The 22,555-nt window shown below is 45.1% G+C and overlaps 1 protein-coding gene across 3 annotated transcripts; it reads right to left on the reverse strand.

Moving 5' to 3' along the window:
* Positions 1-5,585: 5,585 nt before the first annotated feature.
* On the reverse strand, positions 5,586-22,515 carry TEF (TEF transcription factor, PAR bZIP family member). Of its 3 annotated transcripts, none has more exons than XM_031600257.2 (5): positions 22,188-22,515; positions 12,145-12,468; positions 10,589-10,809; positions 9,736-9,947; positions 5,586-7,878 (listed from the first exon to the last, which is right to left on the reverse strand). In XM_031600257.2, exons 1-5 carry the CDS (start codon positions 22,288-22,290, stop codon positions 7,857-7,859), a joined length of 882 nt encoding a protein of 293 aa, XP_031456117.2. In that variant the 5' UTR covers positions 22,291-22,515; the 3' UTR covers positions 5,586-7,856. The 3 variants fall into 3 exon arrangements, with proteins under 3 accessions (XP_031456117.2, XP_031456115.2, XP_031456118.2); XM_031600255.2 differs by lacking the exon at positions 22,188-22,515 and adding an exon at positions 17,521-17,817; XM_031600258.2 differs by lacking the exon at positions 5,586-7,878 and having other exon boundaries at positions 7,893-9,947.
* Between the last annotated feature and the right edge of the window lie 40 nt (positions 22,516-22,555).

Consider the following 22,555-nt stretch of genomic DNA (forward strand, 5'->3'; position numbering starts at 1 on the left):
AACAATTCATTTGCTAATCCACCACGGTAGGTTTCATGGTAGTCATCTTCATGGTCATCTTCATGCATTCGTTTCAGAATTACCCTTTTCAACAAGAGGTTAAGCTGCTCTTCATAGACTTTGTGTACTGCCTAGTCTGTACACCTCTTTTCTTCCTCAAATGCCAGAAAACAATCAGTAAATATCTACATTTCCTGTTTGAAATCATTTCTTTTCTACCTGCCCCCACCCTCCAAATCACAAGATACTCTTCATGAGATACTTTTAACAAAAGCAAAGAATCAAATCAACCTTACTGCATTTTCATGGCATGCTAAAACGCCAGTGACCTCATCTTCCTCGAGAGCATACATCTCAGGTAGAACTGTTACAGGCTGCAAGAGGCCAAGGACACTAAGCATCTTGCTCTGGAAGGTCAGTCCGACACCGAGGTATAAATGGCATTTCTTACCACTCCTTTCCCACTAAGTTGATCTTTACCTACCAACCCTTGGAAGGAAAAAAAGCAAAATTTAGGTTGAAAACGAAGGAATGGCAAAGCTGTCCTCAAAACCTTGTGGATTTTTAAACCTGTTAAATCAGAATAGGGCAGCCAGCTAGCAGCTACCTGCACACCAAATAGTTAACGCGTGGGAACAGCAGTGGGGTCATGGAAGGCAATCAGCTCCTCAGCATCTACCGACTTCAGTGCAAACTGCAGGTGTGACGCTGGCAGTTGGAAGGGTACAGCACACAGATTGCTATCTAGAGAACAAAACTACTGAATCTCTGTGTAGTGGAATATACTTTTTATTTCTTAAAAAGGAAGGGTACTAACAGAATTTAATACAGTCAAAATTTTACATTTTAAACAAAAGCTTTTGTTTTTCTTAAAAACCAGTTATGAGCAGAGAGGTGAGAGGATTGAAACTACTCACAGAATCCAAGCTGAAGACTTTGAGAATTCAAATCTGTGGTTTATACAATTTAAAAAGTGTAATAAATGGAAATATAAAATAATACCAACTCTGCAACAGCGAAATGCCCTTTCTTCATTTGATTGCTGTTTAAGCACCTTTATTTTCTTCTATCAGCTGCCAAGAGTGTGTAGGTTTATGTACAAAATAAGTAGGTTGGGACAAAAGATTCATATATGAATTAAAACCATTTATGGCGATCCAGCTTTACCCAGCCACTATACAATCTTCATTATTTCTTTTGTTTCTATAGAATCTCTCAGCCAGAATGATCTCAAATGCACTTCATGGGCTGCTCTGAAAAGCAGCTACATTTACAGGAATTATTTAGACAACCTTTAGGAGTAGGCATCCAAAGAGATTAGACAACTTAGCACGTAATAAAACTAAGGTTCATTTGTCTCTCATATAAATACTGTGCAGATTTATCATCCATCCCGTTGAACTGCTGGGACAGATCAGTGCCACGTCTGAAGCCAAATAAAATATTTTTATCCAAGAGGAAACGAAATTTTAGGCCAAATATAGCAGACAGGAGTTCCCTCTGACTTTGTAGTTCAAACTGAATGTCTTTGAAAAAGCCTTATAGGAACAGAATTTTCTGAACACCCTGCACATATGCTTTGCTATTTTATAGCCTAGAGACATGGGTGGGGGGGGGAGGAAGAGATCATCTGTGCTCACTAGAAAAGATGCTGTAGCTTTGTTGTTTATGGAACACCACAGAAGCAGCTGATACCAGATAAAGACTGGCCCAGTACAGCATCGAAGACAAAGAAGTTACGTTATTGCTGGAGAGGCTGTTCTCACAGGCTGATCTCCTAGCTGAAGACTGACAGACCAGTCTCCACATCTCCTGAAAGTGTTGGTGTTTCCTAACGGACTGCTTGTGATTAGAATCATTAAGGTTGGAAGGGACCTGTAAAAATCATTTAGTCCAAGCATCAACCCAGCTTGCTCCACTGTTCCTCCTTTAACACAAGACAGAACAGGTTGTGAAAGCTGATGAGAGTTCCAGCTGTGCAGCATTCAGCAAAACCTCAACTCGTTCATTGCTTTACCTCTCCAAAACCAAGACAGGGTACTCATGTCATCTACGTACATAATGCATCTAATAGAGATGCAGGCTATCCAGGTTACAAATGAGCTTCAGAAACAGTCACTCACTGTTTCATTGCAACTTGCTGCAGTCAGGCTGAAGGGTGGAGGCAGATCTGTTCAAGCCAAAAGAGGGAACAGTTGGAAAAAACCAAACCCTTTCATTTTCCTCAATCTCTAAGTGTTATGAATCATTTAACACTGCCACTTTCCAAATGCTACTCACACACAACAAAATTAATTGCTCAGCTAATGGGGTGGGAAGAATACAGTTACTGGTGCCATGGGTGACTACCCTTAAAGAGAGACTGGAAAAGAATCAGTTCCCTCAAATTCTCAGTTTCTCTGCTAAAGTAGCTCTTTTTTTTTTTTTAATTTTTAAACACATTTTGTCTTGATAGAAAGCATCACAACTAGACTAGAATTCCACAACATCAATCTTGGTTTTGATTTCTGCAGTTCTCTAGGAAAAAAAAAAAAATAAAATCGTCCCAAATCAAGCTACACGAAGCATTAACAATATTCAGGAATTACAATGGAAGCACTTATTTATTACTTCATAGAACAGATCAGTTTTAAAAGTGTATTTACACGTTCTAAGTTATACAAAATACAGTATTTCAATAGTCATGTTAATAATCACCATATTTGAGACAACTTCACATAAAAGTGCAGAGGATGCATCCTTCCACGGTCCTGGCCAGCAGCAAGCGGTCTCACCTGCAGTGTGACAGATCAGAGCTGCTATTGTGCTCCCTGGGGAAAACAAACGCCGCCATACCTTCCCACTGAGACACAGCTGCAGATCTAAGGAAACATTCAGGCAGGTACACGAGCAAAGTTTGTTGAGACCCACAGATCAAAATCACATGCCTTAATTTACTAGATGGATGTGAAGTACTTTTTTTTTTTTTTTTTTTTTTTTTTTTTACAGGTGTTGTACAGGAAAGGGCTTCTGCTCATGCCTTGGTTGGGAAAATGACGTAACAAGGGTTTTGGCTATGTAACAGGCACCCAAATTACCTTTAATATGAACAGCTTTATAACTACAACTGACGGTGTTAAGGACACAATTCTGCAGCCCACTGCCTGGACAGAGCTTCACGTTCAAAGATGCTGTGAAGTCCACGCGGTTCTCTATAGATACAGGGCTCATCCCATGCAGAACTGAGGTCTTAAAACACTTGGGGCCTCAGATAGTAATTTCTTCATGACACAGCACTATCAGCTCACAGGGGTAAGTCAAGTCCTGGCACAACAGCACACTCAGGTCAAGCAATAGCTATTTGTTCATGCCTTTCTGCGGCCACTCTCCACCCCCATCTCTGTATTCCTTTCACTTCGTTCTGAACCGTGGGCATGAGATCAAGAAAAGGAGATTCCCAAACCTAAACAAGTTTCCTAAAACCTAAAAAATCTTCTACAGGAAGGGGATCCAAACTGCTGCAGAATTTAAACAGCGAGGCTTTGGTTTCAGCAGCCTAATTTGGGTCAGTAACCTGTGGTACTGTTTTCCCCACTTCCATTTTCTGCTTTACTTAACAGGTATTTTTATGTTTATCTACATACGTATCTTCCTCAAAGTATTCCCTTTCTCCCATAGTTGCTTCAACTTGAAGTCTGCATTCCAGAAGGGACTTCCTAGGGGACAGCATACTCTCAAGTTAAAAATGAACATTCTGTATGACAAATCTGCATTGTTGACAATTAAATCATTGTAGTTTCTCAATTAGCATTATGTTAGCATCTCCACAGAAGTCACATTTGCTCTTTCTACCTTCTTCCCATTCTTTTGTTGTGAATTTATCCATCTTCACCCCGTTACAGTGGCAGCTATACAGATCAGAATAATTGGCTGAAAATCTAGAAAACTAGCCAGTATCTTCCACTATTGCAAAGGCAAAACAACAGCACTGACAAATTTAGTTTGCTGCTTCTGGATTTAGATGTAGATTACTAAGAAAAAAAAAGATCTATGCATTAAGATAAGTTTGCATTTCTTATCTCCTGCTCATCAGCTAAAACAGTGAGGGCAAATGAAATCCTGTCTGGGTTTTAAAGGGTACAAGATACCTTCACTCTCACTAAAAATGAAGGCATCCGATCACAAGGAACAGAGCCGTGTTATCCTGAAGAGGTTTACAAGGCTGAAGCAACAATATTCTCTTCTGTGCAAATCCATTATTTTTGGGGAAAAAAAATTCCCCACACAAGAACGTTTTATTGAGCTGTTACTGCTGGCCTTCCACTACACCCTTCAACGTGAAATACATTTGTTAAAATCAGTAGCAATCCTGCAGGTAACACTGAAAGTGATTTTGACAGCTGTAATACCTTGGGCTTGCAAAAAGCATAGCAGGGAAAAGGAAAATTGTCAGAAATTACATAAAACGTTATCAAAAGAACTGGTAGAAAGCCACATAACATTCTTTTTAAGAAAAGAAACAACCAAACAAGAAAAAGCGACAACAAAAACCATTTCTTCTCCCAGCACAAGTTTATAGTATGCTTTTTAACCCTGTCCATGATGGGGGAGGGAGGGAAAAGATTTCAGACTGTCTGAGTATCAAAACTGTGTGAACAAATAAGTGAAGGATCAGTTTATGAGCACGACACCTGCAATCAGGGATACATCCACCTGATCCCAGCATAGGGAGCTCCAGAGTAACACAAATACAGCCAGGGCTCCAGTGCTTGCTTAAAGCTTGATGCTCACCTCACCAGAACAAAGACTTTTTCCTATGGAAGTTAATGAGATCTTTGTTAGTGGCTTCACTGGGAGCAAATCTTGGCATCAGATGAAAGAATAAAGTTCTAGGGACTTATTAAGTACCGAAATGTGTTGCTGCATGGAAATGTAACTGCATGGATTACAAGGTCATGCACGAAAGCAGTACTGCAATAAGTTCTGTGCATCACTTGTTCATTGTCAATTTTTCTGTAGAATAAGACAACAGTCAATTGCCATTATCAACAGTTTGTGCACTTTGAAAGCTAGTGCTGTGCAACGGCTGTTTGATTTCTATCTATTTCTTAATGAATGCAGAGCTGCCAAAAACAGCTCCCTTTAATGGCAATCCCTGCAGCGATGCTCCAAGATGCATTCCCTTGATTCCCTCCCCTTGGAGATGGTCCCTTTGTGGATGCAATGGAGTGCATTGGCAATAGGCACACTTACGGCCTCTACGTAGCACGTTCCAAGGTCAGAGAACTTCAGACACTAACAGTGTCAATTCAGCATCTTTTAACACGTAGACTGAGCTAGAAGAATATTGGCCTTATGATCACTATGGAAAACGTATCCAAGCTATCATTTACAAATAGGATAGGCATCCTCAACAAAGAAACGAGACTGTAAGTGAATCTCTCTGAAAGGAGCAGCATGCTCTGAAGCAGTAAGCTCAACTTCCCAAGACTGCAAAAGCTGAGAATGGAAATCAGCACTGCACATCACTTTGCTGTCTGGCAATGCCCACACTCCTTTCGTAGTTATTACCTTCTCATCTACCCTTGAAAATGTTGATTCTTAACAAAAAAAAAAAAAAAAATCTCCAACTATAGAAGATCAGTCACATTTATCCTGAAGTGTGATTTTCCAGTTTTGCAACCTGTAGATACGTGAAACAGATTGTGTAGTTATGCACTGTTCTACAGGGAAGCACAAGAATTTACTAACAGTCTTCTCTGAAATAAAAAAAAAAATATATATATATATATATATACAATTCACTGTTAGTTTCCACTGTATAAACATTTGATAGACAGGAAAAGATAGAATTGCACATACTATTCTTACTGTTTTGCTGTTAAAATAGCGTGGCATACTGCAAAACCAGGTCCTGCATACAATGTATAGGCATTTAAAACGTGCTCCTAAAGCAGTAAGACAGCAAGACCCAATGAAGGATTAGCAACTCCTTGCCCAGTTACAATATTCTTTGATTTAAGCAGGAAGCATGACTTTCAAGAATAGCCAAAGCCAACTGGAAATGTAGAAATGATAAATGGAAAAAGAGTTGCTTTGCTATATTTACATGATGTCAGTATCACCAAAATAAAGGAAAAAGAAAAACAGGACATACCAAAAATATCCATTCGAATCTGCAATATTTGCTACAGGTAGTGATATATGCTGATGTTTCAGCAATGCAGAGCTAAGCTATTCATCCATCTGAGGATACTCAGAGATCACCTCAGAATCACAAATTCTGATCATGCACTCAGTATAATTCTGTAACCAACGAAAGTTAAAAATACTTTCTCTACTCCAGATCATGGTCCATTACAAATAACAGGTCAATAAGTGCATTTAATATATATGCCCTTTACAGAGGTTATGCTTTCAAAAAAAAAAAAAGTTACAAATTCTGCATTTTAATTTTTATTTTTTAAGTGAAGGTACAACATTATCTGCTGCCTTGCATCTTTTTCTCTTTGCCTTTCTGCTCTGAAGAGTGGTATCTCTTGGATAAACACTAACTCAGAATACTTGCTCAATGTTGTGTCAGGTTTTGCTGGTAACTAGTTGTGCCTCATAACTCAGGCACTTGTGCTTCTGAAAGCTTTTTGGATTATTTCTCTTGAGGTGTATGCTGTTCATCCATCTCCAGGCACAAATACAACAAACATTCACTCCTGTCTTACAGGCTTCAGCTCTGTGCTACTTTCCCAGAAAGTAAGTACTTGTTCTTCCCACTTAAACATAGCTCTTAACCTTCCTCAATATAAAGGTAAATTCTTGTTTGGCTGATGAAGCTATTACAAAGGAACTTCCACCTACCTTCCCCATCCTCTACACACAATAATCATCTCCACAATCTGCCTAAGCTTTCAGCTACTCTCCCACACCAGCACAAGGAATGGTCTGCTGTACCTCTGCATAGTCTTTAGTCGTTTCAGATTTGTCAAACAGATGAAATACTCTCCTGCCACCGCAGTTCTCATGTAGTCAAGAGAGAACAAATTGCAGCACGGCAGCTCATAGCCATTGCTTTGCTGGCACTAATACTCACTTGGTAGTCTTACACTGCCAAAAGACATGGGGATCAGACTAGCACCTTGTCCATGACTGCTAACTCATAACAGAAGATCAGACTTTGTTTCAGCGAGATACCATTAAAGAAAGTGAGCCTTGAAAAATAATAAGAAGGCAGGTTACAGCAGTGTTTTCACTTACATGGGTCGTTTGATAGAGATTTCTTACAAGCCTTCGTATGGCACACTGGGGCACTTTCTGGACTGCTTCAATACATCTGCTGTATTACTCTGCACTGGAAGCCTTACACATCACAAACTGCTGTCTTTGATTCTGCACTCACAATACTCCACAAGATGCTATGCTGTACCAGAAGCGAGCTGCAGCATTAGGTACAACTTATTCTACTGCAGGGGAAAGAAGTTTTAAAGTATAGCAGTTCTTAATATATACAGACACTTCCATTTAAATCTCTCTATTTTCTTCCACTCGAGTGCCAAAACAGTCACTACTCACACAGGCTGTCAACAGACTTTGAAACATGAACTTTGAGCATCTTGACAAAACCCCAGTAAGTAAGCTTATTGTAGTTCATAGTTACAGTGAGAAAGACAGATAAGAAAGCCATATACAGAATTAAGGAGACTTTGCACTTTTCATCATGCCCAGCCCTGGGTAGTTCAGATGGGGTACTTGCAGGCAAGCAGGCAGGCAGGGTCATCGTCAGTTGTGTTGGGACACCTCAAAGATTTCACTGCTCACTCTGAAGACTGGCGATTCATGTGTGCTTTTTAGTTTCTTTGTTTTTAAAAGTCTTTAAAGTTGCATCACTCGGAATCAGATAAGTCACTTTAAACAAAGCAAAGTGTTAAGTGTGACAATTTATTTATAATATACTTCCCACCATCACCACCACCACACACCACCCTGTGAAAGCAAATCCCCTGCTGAAAGGGTGACCATTTTTAGCATGTTTGAAAGAAATCAGACCAACACAGTATGAAGAGACATTCTGGTCAAATTAGAACATAAAAAGGGGAGAGAGATCAAAGCATACATTTACTTTAACTGTACTGAATTAGCCTGCTTCTCCACTTTCTTAAGAAGTCAACGCACAATTGGTTTAAATTCGTACCAATTTTTCCATTATGTTTAAAAGACAAGCTGGGCACAAAGTCTTTAGTACAGGAAAAAAAACTCTGTTTCATTTCCCTCAACATTCTTTTCAGACTTCAAGAGGGGAACTGGAAACTATCTTCTCAACATCTTCTACCTCATTTACTCCCTAATAGAAGCGTTAGCTCAGAAAGCATAGCTTAGAAGTTCTGACATAACCACTATCTTAAGATAGCTTCTCTTGTCTAGAAGGGAACTTCTGCACAAATACTTCTGTTAAAGCTTCTGGTTCTTGCAGCTGGAGGTCATGGAGAAGGTCCCAACATCACACACAGCATAGTTCTCTTTTAGCAGCACATACTGTCGAAGCAGCACTCGGTGCTGAGAATGGATTATTTTCAAGAGGGCAAGTCTTGTATATTAATTTTCTATCAAGAAGCATGCTAGAGAGAGAACCAGCAGGCACAGAGAGTCCAGATACACTGCTACACAAGAGATATGGAGGTGTACTGTTGGTAGCTTGTTCCATAGCACATTCGGGAGGCAAAGGACCAAAACAAACAAACAAAACAACAAAAACTCTGTACATCAGGTAAGGTGTAACAAAGTAAGAGTGGCTGGTTTCTCTGTTTCTCATGCTATGGAAGATTTCCTGTAAAAATTTTAAAAGCAATTCTTTAACAGATGGGTCTCAAATTCAGCATAAGAAGGCAGACTTCTTTTTCTCCCTTACTCCTCAGTTATGATGAATATGCTGCTTCATCAGCAATTCAAGGAAGTCTCCCCTCGGGGAACAAAAAATGAGGGGTGGTGGGAGAATTACAGCCTAACATCCACAACAAACTATTCTGTAGTCATCTGTAAAGTGAGAGCCCCTGCTGTTCTCTAGGCTCCTGGAAGTTATCCAGAACTAGAGCCTATCAAGAGGCTTGAGCAGTATTTTACCAACACTGTACTGATTGTAGTTTTCCTAACGCTTAAGGTAGAGATCTCAGTTTCCACAAGAGAATTGAACACTTCCCTGTCCTAAAGATTCTCTGTTCCTCTTCAACAGGAAGAGAGTGCTTTCTAGTGCCTCTAAACGGGAGAGGAAAATTTCACGATGCTGCACAGCAACATCTTAAAATTATGTTTCACAATTTGACTGGGGCAGGGAGGTGGCACACAGGTACAAAAGAGTAGGATTTTCTTGAAAACAAAAAAAAGAAAAAAGAAAAAGAAAAAAGAAAAGAGCCTAAGGGACTCTGGTCTTTGCTTTTTTCCCTCCATTGAAAAAAAGAGAGATTAGAACAGAAAGCAAAAGCTCTGTCCAGTCACAAGGAATCCATATATATTCCTTTGGACAGGATAATCTGTTCTTTCGTATGACATCAGAAAGTGCTCTATTAGTGCTAAAGTTGTAAATACGGACACAAAGGTTTCGGGCAACGTGATAATCAGGAAATGTGTCTGAATGTTGTGCCAACAGATTTTTTAAGATGCAAAATGGCAAAGCCTCCACAAACTTTATTTCTGAAAGTCTCTACAGAAGGCAGAGAAGTCTAAGAGGCTAAAACAAGGAGCCCTAACAAGGAAAAGGGGTGTGCTTACAAGGGTCCGTATCTGGTCTCGTATTTAGAAACAATGTTCTTGCATCGCCCCACTTCCTTGCGCAGCTCTGCAACCTCCGTCCTCAGGGCCGTGTTCTCTTTCTCAAGGAAGGCTGCCCGAATTGTGATCTGATTCTCCTTTAATCGTCGAGCATCACGAGAACGCTTTGCTGCCACGTTGTTCTTCTTTCGCCTTGTCCAGTACTTTTCATCCTGGAGCAAAAAGAAATAAGAAAAAAAAAAAAAAAAAGATGCCAACCTGACATTTTGTATCAAATAAACACCTCTGTCCTATAAGGGCATCACATGCCGTACTTGAAAGCTTCCTTCATTGGTTCGTAAGGCTCAGATGCTAAAATATAAGCAAGAGAGAGCTGTAAGATTTCATAATCACACACAAGTCTTGTTTTAGCATAAACAAGACACGCTGCTAGAACTGGGGAGAATAAAAGACTTGGCTACTAAGCTGTCCAATTGAAATCTGCCCTTGACTTAATTCCAATTCAAGAATGAACTTCCAAGGAAAACAGCCTATTTTCTTGTCTGCTCAAAGCTATAGCAGGCATAATGCTGGGCAAATACATACACTGGCCTTCAAAGCACAGCACAATGTGGACGTGACCTGATAGTTCTTCTAATTTCTGTGTGTATCATTTTCAGTTGCTCCTGCTTGGTAATTATCTCATGGTACTAAACCAGCAAGAACAGCAGTTTACTTGTCAATTCTATTCCTGGCAGTGCTTTTCCCCAATCATGTGTGTATAGCATGTTACCTTTATATGTGAATGCGTTTGGTCAAAGAGTGAAAAATTTTGATCACAGCCTAGAGAAGTCTGCAGTAATAAATCTGTTACCTTTTGCTCATCTGGGACAAAAACCTTCTTTGCTTTTTTAATCATTGGTTGTGGTTTCAGGTCCTCTTCAGTAAACTTGTGCTTGCGAGGATTGAAAAGCTCACCACCAGGCACACTGGACAGCACTAAATCAGCAGGGTCAGGATTAAAATTCACCTCAACTTCTACACAGTCAGGATCAATGGGGCTGGGTGTATTTCTCTCATTTTGCGGTGGGGATTCTGGCAAAAACAGAAGTTGCAACACATTCAGCAGGATGAAGAGAATTAACTCAGAAGCCACGCTGGATATCTCTGTTGTTGCAGCTAGCATTTAATAGCACTACCTGATATTTCTCTAATGCAATGCTTGGTACTGCATGTCCATTGTAATACAAGCTCCAGGAACATCTGCCAAATTAACAGACGTGAGTAGACAGGTGTGGGACAAAAGCTAAGACTTCCTCAAAGTGCTTTTTGCACTTGAGCACATTTAGCATTGCTACAACAAGTGTTTCTAAGTACGGAAATTGTATCAGCCTGAGATTTGTCACTTTGAAAACTTCACAGAAAAAAGCTTGCCCAAATACTGCAGTCCTAAATCCTTCAAAGGTAAGACAATTGCATTACCAAAGGACTAAAGAAGTGTAGATTTGGTACAAATTTAAATACATGCTACTACCTTGCCACATGGGAACAGAAGTGCCCCAACAAGCTGCCTGACAGTGTTCACATGAACTTTGACATATTTATCTATCGCTTAACAATTCAAGTTCATGAAGTTTATAATGTCAGTGCAATCTGAAGCAGAGATCAATGAATAAACCTTTTCATATGCCACCTGGAAAAAAAAACAAAAAACAACCAACACACTTATAGAAAGAATTTCATGTTTTGCTTTTCTCATAGGTTCCCAGGAGGAGGTCCTCAGCAAAATGCTGCAAACTCTGCTCCTGAAATAGCACTGTGCAACTGTAGTGGCTAAGAAGTTTAAACTCCAAATCTAGCTCAAACACTACTTATGAAAAGCAGAATTCTCTCAGTACCATTTAAGTACATAGTTTTGTTTCTTTGTTTCTTCATTCTCTCTTCAAAGCAGCACAGAATATTAAACAGTACCATTAATAGACCTTTTCCAAAGGTCAGTTTGCCAGTTTCACAGGCCAGCAAGGAAAGGCTGCTTTGTTATTTATTTTTTTTCCAATTAAGCATTGTTATTTGAGGGACAAACCAAGGCAGTACAAGTGACTTGGCACAACCTATCGAATCTGTTAGAAGACAATCTGAGCAGCTAAATTCACAACACACCCAGCTTCTCACCAAATAAGCAAAATTAAGAAAGCAAATTCTTTATGCTGGCATTCCAGCTCCACTGATTTCAAAAGAGAAAGGCTGCATACTTGTAAACACTGACTCATTTTTCCAGTAAGGAGACTGAGGAAGACGAGAGGCAGCATCTTCATGAATCAACACATGTTACTTAGCCTGCCACAGCTAACAGCGATGGGTTAGCACATCTTCTCCTGGATCTGAAGAGGCACCTGTTGATAGCAGAACAATCAAAACAATTCCATCTACCTGTGCTGGAGGCTGCTTCAGATTGCTGGTAGACGGCAGTAGATGACGAAGACACAGGAGAACCAGTGGATGCACTGGCTGGCTCCTTTTCTTCCAGCTTAGCCACAGGCATGAGTGGATTCTGGTTCAAATCCAGGTGAGTAGGGCTGGAAGGAATTCCATTCTCTAGGAGAAATTCATCCAGATCCATGTACTCCAGATGGAAAGACTCCCCATCGTAAGGAATAGTTTTGTCCCAGATAGGTGGCATGAGGGAAGCTGAGACTGCCATAGTGCTGGCAGCGGCCGCCTCATCTTCCTCAAGCTTTATCTTCTTCTCTTTATCTGAAAGATACAAGTAGGTCACTGCACAAGTTGCAGCTTTAAAAAAAAAAAAAATCCCATGGAAGAAAATTCAGTAAACCATATTTCTGCCTCAAGACACGATCTGGAAATGCAGGTGTTGAAAGGCAACGTTTGTATGCAGCTCAGCATGGAGTGCTTTGCCTCCCTGCAACGGCTGGACCACAGTCGAGTAGCCTTGGAGATCAGCAACTCTGCTCTGATAACTCACCAAAGTACACTATAATACTGCATCTGGCTTATTATTCACTAGCCACTGCAAAATAGACTGGTTTTGCTGTTGTGGATTCATTTGTCTTTTCCTGACTTGTCCTGGAAGATGGGGAAGTGAATGTCCTGACATAGAATTACAGTGGAAGCCATTAAGAGAACTTTGAGGAAGCAGAGTAGTTTATTCTATGCACAAGGGAAAAAAGGTGCAGAAGAATAATTTAGATTGACATTCAGAGGTAAATAAGGGTTTTCAGATTGCATTTGAAAATCAGCTAGAAGGGTCCACAGCACATCAGAGACCTGGACCACTACTGTTTGGTATTGTAGATGCATTCCTTTCTAAAATGACTCAGCATGTCCACATAAAGTAATAGCTCCAAATGCTGTTCACTATAGATAGCTCAGTGTACCTACACACAATTTTTACTCTTTGGGGAGATGTCTGATAAGGCATACTCCCACATCTCCACCCCCAAGCCAGAAAAGACTGATGAGCTCTCCATTTACTATGCTTCAAAGCATGTAATACTGAAAAATGGCTGGTCTTACATTCCCCATAGCTACTGAATCTTCACAACTGTCTGGGACAGAATCCAAGCAGAAAACTCAAGTTAAAACTCAATAATTACATAATTTAAGAGATAAAAATAAATTGGCAAAATAAAAAGTCCAAGTCCTGTTCCTGATCCAGTTCTCCACATAGCCATGCAATTCTACCTGCACTGCAAGGAAGCACTGCAGAAGCAATGTTAGGGCAGCGACTACTGGAGCCAGTGCTGCCATCAAAAGGAACAGTCACCAGGTGCAGCTGTACCAACTGGGAATTGCATCTTATCAAGGAAATAGATAAATAGCCACTCTGAGGGAACAAGGGCTGCAGGAACATATACTGGAGCACTGTGCATCTCCAGCATCTGTACACATCAGCCTGACAAAACACACAAGCCCTTGGCAATAGGATATTCCAGACCAGCTAAAATATACTAAAGGAGTATTCTACTTCATCGAGGTGGGAGTGTGGTTGAAACCGTGCTCTAAATCAGAAAAGCCTATTTATATAAAGCCTATTTGATAAAACTGGCATTCCTTCCACTGCTGCCTTAGCTGAGACGGAACTGAGATTGAAAAAGCTTTTTATGGCTCAAAGAACAGCACTGCCATACAAAATAAATTATCATTTTCATCTACCATCCCCCGAACATTTTACACAAGAGATAGTTACTAATCTAAACATATAAGAAAATACTTATCAGCTACAGACTAACAGTAAGTACCAAAGGGTAAGCTTTGTTAACATTATCTCCTTGCAGCTATGGGGTGCTCCCCTCACAACTTCACACTGCTGCCTCTGAACTTCCACCTCCCAACACCTATCCCTGCTATAAACTCCTTTGCTAACTTCCCTACCTTTTCCCAGGCAAAGCAAATATTCGGGTTAACAGCCACGATCCAAACTGACTGAATGTTCTAAACAGCTTGTACTCGAAGCAAGTAAAGAAATGCTGTCTGCTCTGTTTCACATACAAAGATGACGTCACTAGTGAGGCACACTCCACCAAATCAGAACAGCCATTTTACATCAAGCTTTTGAATCTAGGATAGTGCATTCCCATAAGGTTTGCATATTGCTCAACACAACCACCCAGATCTGTACAAGGAGTTGTGTACAGTATTGTAACGATACAAAACAAGTGACAATAATGATCTCTTTATAAATCACTTTATTTTTTATCAACATGATAAACAACTTGTGAATGTTGAATCAATACACCGTCACCCCTTGGTCTTAAAAACATCAGTATTCCATTATAAACTATGCAAGTCTTAACACAGCCAGTAGTGCATGGGCATTGCAACATCTAACGCAACACCTCAAAATACAAAGCTTAGTTGTCATGTCTCCAACCCCTCCCTTTCCACCCCCCCAGAAGATAGATGCCACTCTGCAGGCACGCGTGGCCCTTATAAGAACTTTCAGAGCCCCACAGATGTGCACCATCATCCTGCTGTACTTTAGCACCCCAAAAAGACCGCAGTCCTTCCAACTTCCTCTTGCTATTGTCCCTGGCTCACATCAAATTAAATCCTTTCTTCACATGAGAGGACCACCTGATTCTTTTCCTTTTGCTACCCATTGAGAACTGGACAAGCACTGAGTCCCCAGTGTCGTCTTTGTTTAGCTATGCTGTCTCTTTCTCCACCCTCACTTCTAGCAGCAATATCTGAAACAAAATTAAAATAGCAGCCGTTAGCAGGCAAACCCAGTGCCCATGTATTTCAAACATGACGCATAAAAAGATAGAACTGTTGTGTGATCATTTTTGCACTGACATTTTCCCACTGGCTTTCTTTCAATTCATTTAATCTTTATTTCCTGCTGCACAACATCCTGCTGGGTACACAATATCTAATGAAACACTAATTAACTTCTTGCATCTTGAGGTGAAAGTTTCTGCCTGCCCCAGCACAGGGACCTGAAACATTAATTCTCCAAATATATTTATAGTGTAAACAGGTATTACCTGACAGCAGAGCTGCAGTATCCTAAGAGGCTCCATTTGCAGTGATTCAAGGTCACCCTGGTAAATCTGGACTGTAGTTCTGCAGCTGAAAGCTCACGTCCAATTTAGTCCCCTCATTCTGCTACTATGACCTATTAACTAGCTCGTACATTTGCTGTTAAGAGAGGTCACTAGTTTACCTTAAATAATTCTGGCAATGAAAAGCAAGAACTCCAGGTCACTAACAGCTGGAAACACTTATTTTAGCAAGCTGGAAAGAGCTTTATTGCTCATGCTTGTTTTTCCACAAGACAAGACAGATATTTAGGCCACTGCCAGTACCCACGCTTTTGAGGAAACCCCCCTTCATCAAAAATATTTTGCCATATTATACCGAAAATGCTGTATAGTCCAAGGCTGATTCTTCCACAGATCTTCAGCCCCATTTGTGACAGTGCAACAAGATAGGTTATAGAGTAATGTACTCCTGATGCCCATTACTGTGATGTTTGTTGAGGCATTCCTGCCACAGCAGCATGCAACTGGTGATTAAGGCCTCCTTTGGACTGGAGAGTATGCAGCAGTTCATTATTAATAGGCAGGACCTACACTCCTGCTCCAAAATATTAATCCTCTTCCCTTACTCCACAGACTGTATTATTTTAAATTACTATTTTTTTTTTATTTAACCCTTATGCTCTGCTCAAGAACAACTTACAACAAGTGCTGTTGCATATACTCAGTACATGGCAGAGCATTCAAGATGATGGCATTCAGTTGGAACTGGATGTCCTCTGCTGTTGCTCAGAAGGATTAGAAAGCCTGCTCGCTTACTGGGTAGTCAAATTACCCAGGGCAGTTGGAAAACCCATAGGAAGCTTGTGCAGACTATAAATGGACACAACTGCAGCTAGTTGATACCATTTATCTCAGAATAATACAGCAAATTGTATATTGTCAACAGGCAAAGCACACGGGAGCCTTTCTTAGAAAGCCTGCTGACACTTTGGCTCCATCCATGCATTGTAAAGGAACAGAAAATAAAAGAAGGATCCTCTGAAGTCAGTAGTTGCAATTGTACTGGCAGGTCTTTTGTAAAATTAAGAACAGTTACCTGCTAATAGTGGTGCCTTTTTTTCTGCTGTCTTGCAAACATGCAGAGAATTGAAGCATCGAGAGATCGAAATAAACAAAGCAACACGTTTCAGGAAGCGTGAAATGAAATGACATAGTGCCAGGTGAACTAAAGGAAGCCCAGGGAGAAATTTAAGAATGGGAACAGTGTGAACTTCATCCCAGCATGAATGGAGAGGGGTAATCAGAATTCAGCAGGCCCACCAATAAGCTTAACAGGGTCACGCTGTGTGCCTTCCCAAGCTGGAACGGGGTCATCTGGTAAGGGGAAAAGAATTCAATGCTTCTCATTTTAGAGCAGTGCAAGGCATGAAATCCTTATTTGTTTTAAAATTTCACAGCTCCTGGACGTAGGAAACAAAGCAGCCATATCCTGTTTGGTCACCACACACCACCTGAGGTTGTTTGTGATAGCTCTGTCACCTCTAAAGGGTATTGGGTGAGGATAATAACCTCAGCACTGCCGTAACATGTCGGAGATTCAAAATGCACTGCAGCATCCTGTGCCATAGCAACACGGCCAGACTCTACCCGAGGCTGACCTTTCTATTAGTATTTTATTTTTTATTTTTTTTAAGCAGAAAGGAGAAAAAGGTATTCACCAGGATCACGAGATGAATGAATAGGCTTACACGGTACCGTGCAAAGATAGAAAACGCCAACGGCTCCGCACTGGGAAGGTTGCAGCCAGTCCCGTTTGCACAACGCTGCCCGCAGGAGCAGAGGAGCCCCGGCCGGGCAGGACGGTGCAGGTACCGGGCACACCCTCGGGGATTAGCTCTGCCACAGCAGCGTGCTGGGAGCAGACAGAGGCACCTGAAGGCTCCTTCCAGCCCAACTTTGCGGCAACGGAGGCGGCCTCCTCCCGCAGCGCGCCCTACAGCCCTCCCACCTGAAGCGTTTCTCGCCGCCTCGACGCGCCCGGAGCGGCCGGCCCCAACCTCCCCCCCGTCCCCCCCGCCACGCTGCGGGGCTCGGGGCGGAGAGAACGGGCGCAGGGGGCGCCCCCCGGATCGCCACCCCCCCCAACCCGCACCGGGCCCGCCCCTAAGGCGGGAGGAGGACGGCGGCAGAGGGAGGAGGGAGCGGTGGAAGGAGGGGAATGGGAACGGAGAGAGGGGAAGCGGGGGGGGGAGAGAGGGGGGGGCTGAGGTGCCGCGCGCTCCCGCCGCCCCCGCGCGCTCACCCAGCCGCGCGTCCCGCGGGGGGTTCTCCATCAGCTTCTTCAGCACCAGCGGGAAGGCTCCCGCCAGGCCCTGCTGCTCCGGCTGCTGCGCGACGGCCCCCGCGCTCCCCCCGGCTGCCGCGGGCTCCGCTGCCGCTCCTCCCGCCGCCGCCGCCTCCTGGTGCGCGGCGCGGCCGGGCATACTCCCCGCGAGCCGGCGGGCGCCTGACGGGCTGTCAACGATCGCCGACGGCCGCGGCGCGCGGCGCCAGGCTGCTGCGGCGGCACCCCGGGACCCAGCGACACCGAGCAGCTGGAGCGGAAGGGCGCATGCGCGCCCGCCTCTCGCTTCAATATTCACGAGCGCCGCGGCGCCGCCCACCCGAGCCCTCGCGACTCGACCCGCCCTCTCCGCGGCGCCGATTGGTCCGCGCCGCTCTAAGGGCGGGCCCTCGCCGCCAGGCTCCGCCCTCCCCGCCCCGCCGCGGCCGGCGCGGGCACGCGTCCCCCGCCCTCCGGGGCACGTGCAGAGGCAGGCTGCGGCGGCTCATTAGCATGCGAGGCCCCGCCCCTCGCCCCTCCCGTAGAGCGCTGCGTCACCGCCAGCTGCTCCTAAAGGCGGCGGGAGGGGTGGACGGAGTGCGCGCGTGGGCGGCGGAGGAGCAGGGCCTGTCGCGGGGTGGGCGCGCATGCGCAGAAGCGAGAGACGCCCTCCCGCCGCACACACACGCATCTCGCCTCCGGCAGCCGTTAGTGGCTGTGGAGACGGTGAAGCCGCGAAGCGCTGTCGCTAGCCCTGATCTCTGTGGGCCCGGGCCTGGCGCTGGGGAGCTGCATCACAGCGGTGGTTGCTGTGGGACGAGGCCCCGCCGCTGGCAGGCAGATCCCTAAATATCCCTCGTCTGAAGCTCGGGATCGCCGTGCCTACGCGGCCCGGATTTAATCTCCCTCTGCCCTACATTGCAGTGCGGCCGCTGTGTGCCCCACATAGCGTGAGCAGCCAGGAGGGACATCAGCTGCCCTCAGCGGTCCGGGCAGGGCCTGCCTTCTATTCCAGCGGCAGGGATTCGCGCTGGGATTTAAGCTTCTGAAGGCGCGGGGAGATGTACGTATGCCAATTTATCCCCGAGAGCACAGGCAGAGCGTGAGGAGCTTCTGCCGAACGAGCGAGCTCGGAGAAGTGACAGCACCACAGGCGCGGGCCTCTCCTGGCAGCAGCTGCTGCCTCCTGCCGCTGAAGGCTGGCTGCAGCGAACCCGCCCGGTGCTGCGAGCGGCCGGAAGAACGGGCACGCAGCCCCTCCGCTAGAGCCCCAGCTGCACCCTGCGGCACCGCGGCTGAAAGGACTGAGAGGTTCCCCCCCCCCGCCCCAAAAAGGGCCCTGTCCCTCCCAGCAGACAATAACGCTGCCTTGGTTCAGCTGCACCTCTGCAGACCTCCGGGGTAAAGGCTTCAGAAAGAACTTCAGACATTGTGGTTTCAAAGCACGGCTTGACTTGACCCTTCCTGATAAACCTCAGTGGTCACTGAGACACAAAATCAGGTCTGAATTCCTCTCCATGTGCCCCAGAGAAAAGGGAAAGGATTGGAAGCAACACGTGGTAGGTGCTCCCCACTGATACCTCATTGCAGCAAGCCCTTGTCCAACTCAGAGGGATGTGGAGCGCACGCTACCCTAAATGCCAGCTGCTTCTTTTGCACAGGCTGGAAACAGAATCTCCTTGATACTGCAGCACAATGCCAGCTCACGTGGAAGGCCACCTGGTGAATGTAGGATGCTGGAGCAGTGTGGGTTAACATATCATTGCAGCTGATAAACCCAGCTGCAAAAGCATGCAGAACAGGTCATGCTCCATTGCCTGGTGTGCTCCAGGGCTGCCACGTGCCTTTCACAGGCTCCTTCTGCCTTGCCAAGCTCAGCTGGCAGAAGAAATAATCATATGAGTGGAAGAGAGATGGCACTTCACACGGGACAATGAAAGACAGATGTCAGACCACACAGGACAGAGGCAGCACATGCAGCTCAGCAAGGGGCAAGTAAAGGTTTACAGTAAAGCCCTTGCCCAGAAAACAGCTAACTGGTAGGTGGTAACAAGAACACAACCTAGCAAGGCTGGGAAGCAGCAGCTTGTTATGAATAGGGTGAGGGACTTGGCCAAAGTAGGGCAGTCTGCAGGCTCCCCATTCAGCTACAGCTCTCTGGGTTGCTTTGTTCCATTGTTGTTGCGGCTGGAGGCCCCCAGGGATGATGCTATGTATCAGTACAGTACATAGCTCCTTCAAGGAATGTGCTCTGTGTGCATCCCCCCCTACAGATCTAAATGGCAGCTACTTTGCTGGGTGACGTCTGTGTGAATGGAGGTTGCTACATCCACTCAGCAGCCTTTCCTCCAGGGATTTTCCCTTTAGATTTATCATGCTCTTTCTCTAGCCCATTTCCACCCCAGCTAAGTAGTTGCTGAAGCTAAAGTTTGCCCTATGCTGCCACTGCCTCGTGACTCTGTTTGGGGAGGGTTCAGCCTGCACAATGTTAGCTGTTCTGCCTAAGGGCAGGAGGTCCTGGGGAGCATTCCTGTGGGTTCCCTCTCACAGCACCCTGCCCAGGCGTCGGCTCTGCCCCACCAACAAGGAGGGAGGTTGCTCTGAGAGCTTTTCCTCACTGCTTCAGTGGAGTAGGGATTCAAGTCGCTGCCAGCACAAAGTGGACATTGCTCCATCAGCTGTACCTTCCTGGTTGAGTTGGAATCTGCCTGGATCTTTACACTTGGTATTTTGCTCTGCAGCCGAGGAGGAAGAGAGGGGGACAGTGATATGTGAGGAGAGGAATGCAGTGGCATTGGCTGTCCCTGTCAGGGACAGATGATGCAGAACAGCCCAGCTTTGATGCATCAGGGAGGGAAGCAGAAAGCAGCCCAGTGCTAAGCACAGGGTGGGACATGTCCAGCAAGCTCTGCTGGGAGGTCTGAAGCCTCATTTCAAATGCAGGGCCAAAACCCAGCAAAAACAGAAGAGGGGTATGTAGGTATGGAGACCCAGGAGGGAGAACAGAGCTTTGTGGGAAGCAAAACGTGATGGGAACAGTGGCCTCAGGAGGGAAGCAGCATAATAATCACAATTCTGAGGGTTACATGAGGTGATGCTAAGAGGCAGGGTGGTCCCAGGTCTGAAGAGGAAAGCTGCCACAAGACAGCAACCTCAGCTGCCAAATAAGCCACATTCAGTTAAAATGAAATTATTCCCTCTGCAAATCATTGATCCCCAACAGCCCCTACTCCTACTTGCCAGACAGATCAATCTTGCCAGCACTCCTCCCATGGATTAGTTCAATCCACCTGGCTGTGGAGACCAGAGGTCCCAAAGGGCCAGCCATACTTCAGCTGTGCCCCAGCAAGGCTCTGTGCCATGTGAGCCACCTCTGTTCATTACTGCTGCCTTCCAGCCAGGTCTGCTTTCCACATGGGCATCAGTCAACCCTGAAAACATGACCTGCTTCCAGCATGCAGCTTCACACCGTGTGGTATGTAAGCACACCAGGTAATAGTCAAAGTCTCAGCAAAGGAGTGAGCCAAGCAAACTCACAAATGGGAGCAGCAGAGTAATGTGATAAAATAAGCCTCTGGAAGGTATGGGCATTTCCCCTTGCCTTTTCCCACAAAGTTTGCTGTATTCCAGCGGGTGTTGGCAGCTGCTTTACTGCCACAGCATTTTTCTTTCCTGTTGACAATCAGGAAAAAGGAAAGCTCCCCTCCACACTGTGGGCCTGGCTTTTCTGCTCCCAGCTTGGGTCACGCTCCCTCTCAAGACTGCCGAGCTGTCTGCATTGTCCTCTGGCAACTCCCTGCCCAACAGCCAACTCAGCGGGAGGCTTTTTTTTTGGTGAGTTCAACTTGCTCATGCCTGGACATGAGCATGTGGTGCCGAGGTGTTCCCACACACCTCGCTAGCACTCGGCAGCAAACATTACAACACAACAACCAAAAAACAGCTTGCCAAGAGCATGTGGCATCCCATCCAAAACCATCAAGTCTGTGAGTTATGTGATGGGCGCTTGGAGCGTGCCCAACAGGAGAGAATCGGTCAGCCCAGCAGAAGCACAGACTAAACAACTTCTTGGATCATTTCCATTTGTTTTTTCAGAGGGTGCACAGAGAGTGGGAAAGCCTAGGAGTACCCAAGTGCTCTTGCAAAGAAAACACAACATTTGCTTTGTTCTGTACCCCAGCTTCTCACCGATAAACAACGGTAGCATCATGCACAAAGTTTGCACAGAATCAGCCAGCTGGGCACCCCACCCCAGGCAGTGCCCATCTGGGGAGCAGTAGTGTCCAGAGACTGAGAACTCATTAACCATTAGATAGCACAGATAGAAATCCTGGAAGTTGCTCCTATGTGAGCACAAAGGTTTGTACCCAGTTCTTCTCTGTGCAGAAAGCTTTGAGGGCTTTCAAGAAGTAGCTGCGAAGAGATTAAAAGGATCAGGAGCTCAGCACTCCTGATGGATTTTGTAATCAATCCATCACTGCTGTTTTATTCCTAGCTGCACGCCACACTCAGTCCTAGCACTCCCCAGCTCACTTGGGTTCAGAGGAAGCACACCCTTGAAAAGTTTGCAGTGGACAAACTTTTGCCCCCTTCTCGCATTGCAATTTAAGGAGAAACAAAACCAGACCCCCTAAGCTCTGTCCTACCTGTCATTTTGTTGGTCCAGGGTAAGGAGTACTCCAGCAGGGACTTCAGGACTTCAGGAAAGTCCAGGGCAGCGGGGCCCCCAGGGCTGTTGCAGACTGACATGTCCTGTGCAGGGACTGCTCTAGAGAGGCCAATGTAGTGCCAGCAGCCTGGCCGCCAGTGCCGCAACCCGCTCGCTTGGACCTCACGAGAGGGGTTTGGAGGCACCCGGAGCAGGCTTTGCCAAATAACTCCGGCTGAGAAAACCCGAGGAGGAAGGGAAGCAGCTTGGTGGAGATGCAGTTTGCCCAGCTGTCTTCACCTCCCCCACTCCCACTCTGAAGTGGCCAATTGTGGAAATCACTTGCAGCCTAGCAGGGCTGGGCCG

Source organism: Phasianus colchicus, chromosome 1 (assembly GCF_987193195.1).
Source record: "Phasianus colchicus chromosome 1, bPhaCol1.hap1.1, whole genome shotgun sequence".
NCBI lineage: Eukaryota > Metazoa > Chordata > Aves > Galliformes > Phasianidae > Phasianus > Phasianus colchicus.

Excerpts from the sequence above, each read along its gene's own strand:
- TEF (XM_031600255.2), bottom strand. The coding sequence starts at position 17,701 with ATGCCCGGCCGCGCCGCGCACCAGGAGGCGGCGGCGGCGGGAGGAGCG. Across the intron at positions 12,469-17,520 it reads CCCGCGGGACGCGCGGCTGG|ATAAAGAGAAGAAGATAAAG; the intron begins GTGAGCGCGCGG and ends TGTATCTTTCAG. Across the intron at positions 7,879-9,735 it reads GAGACCAGATACGGACCCTT|TGACTTATCTGATTCCGAGT; the intron begins GTAAGCACACCC and ends CTTTGTTTAAAG.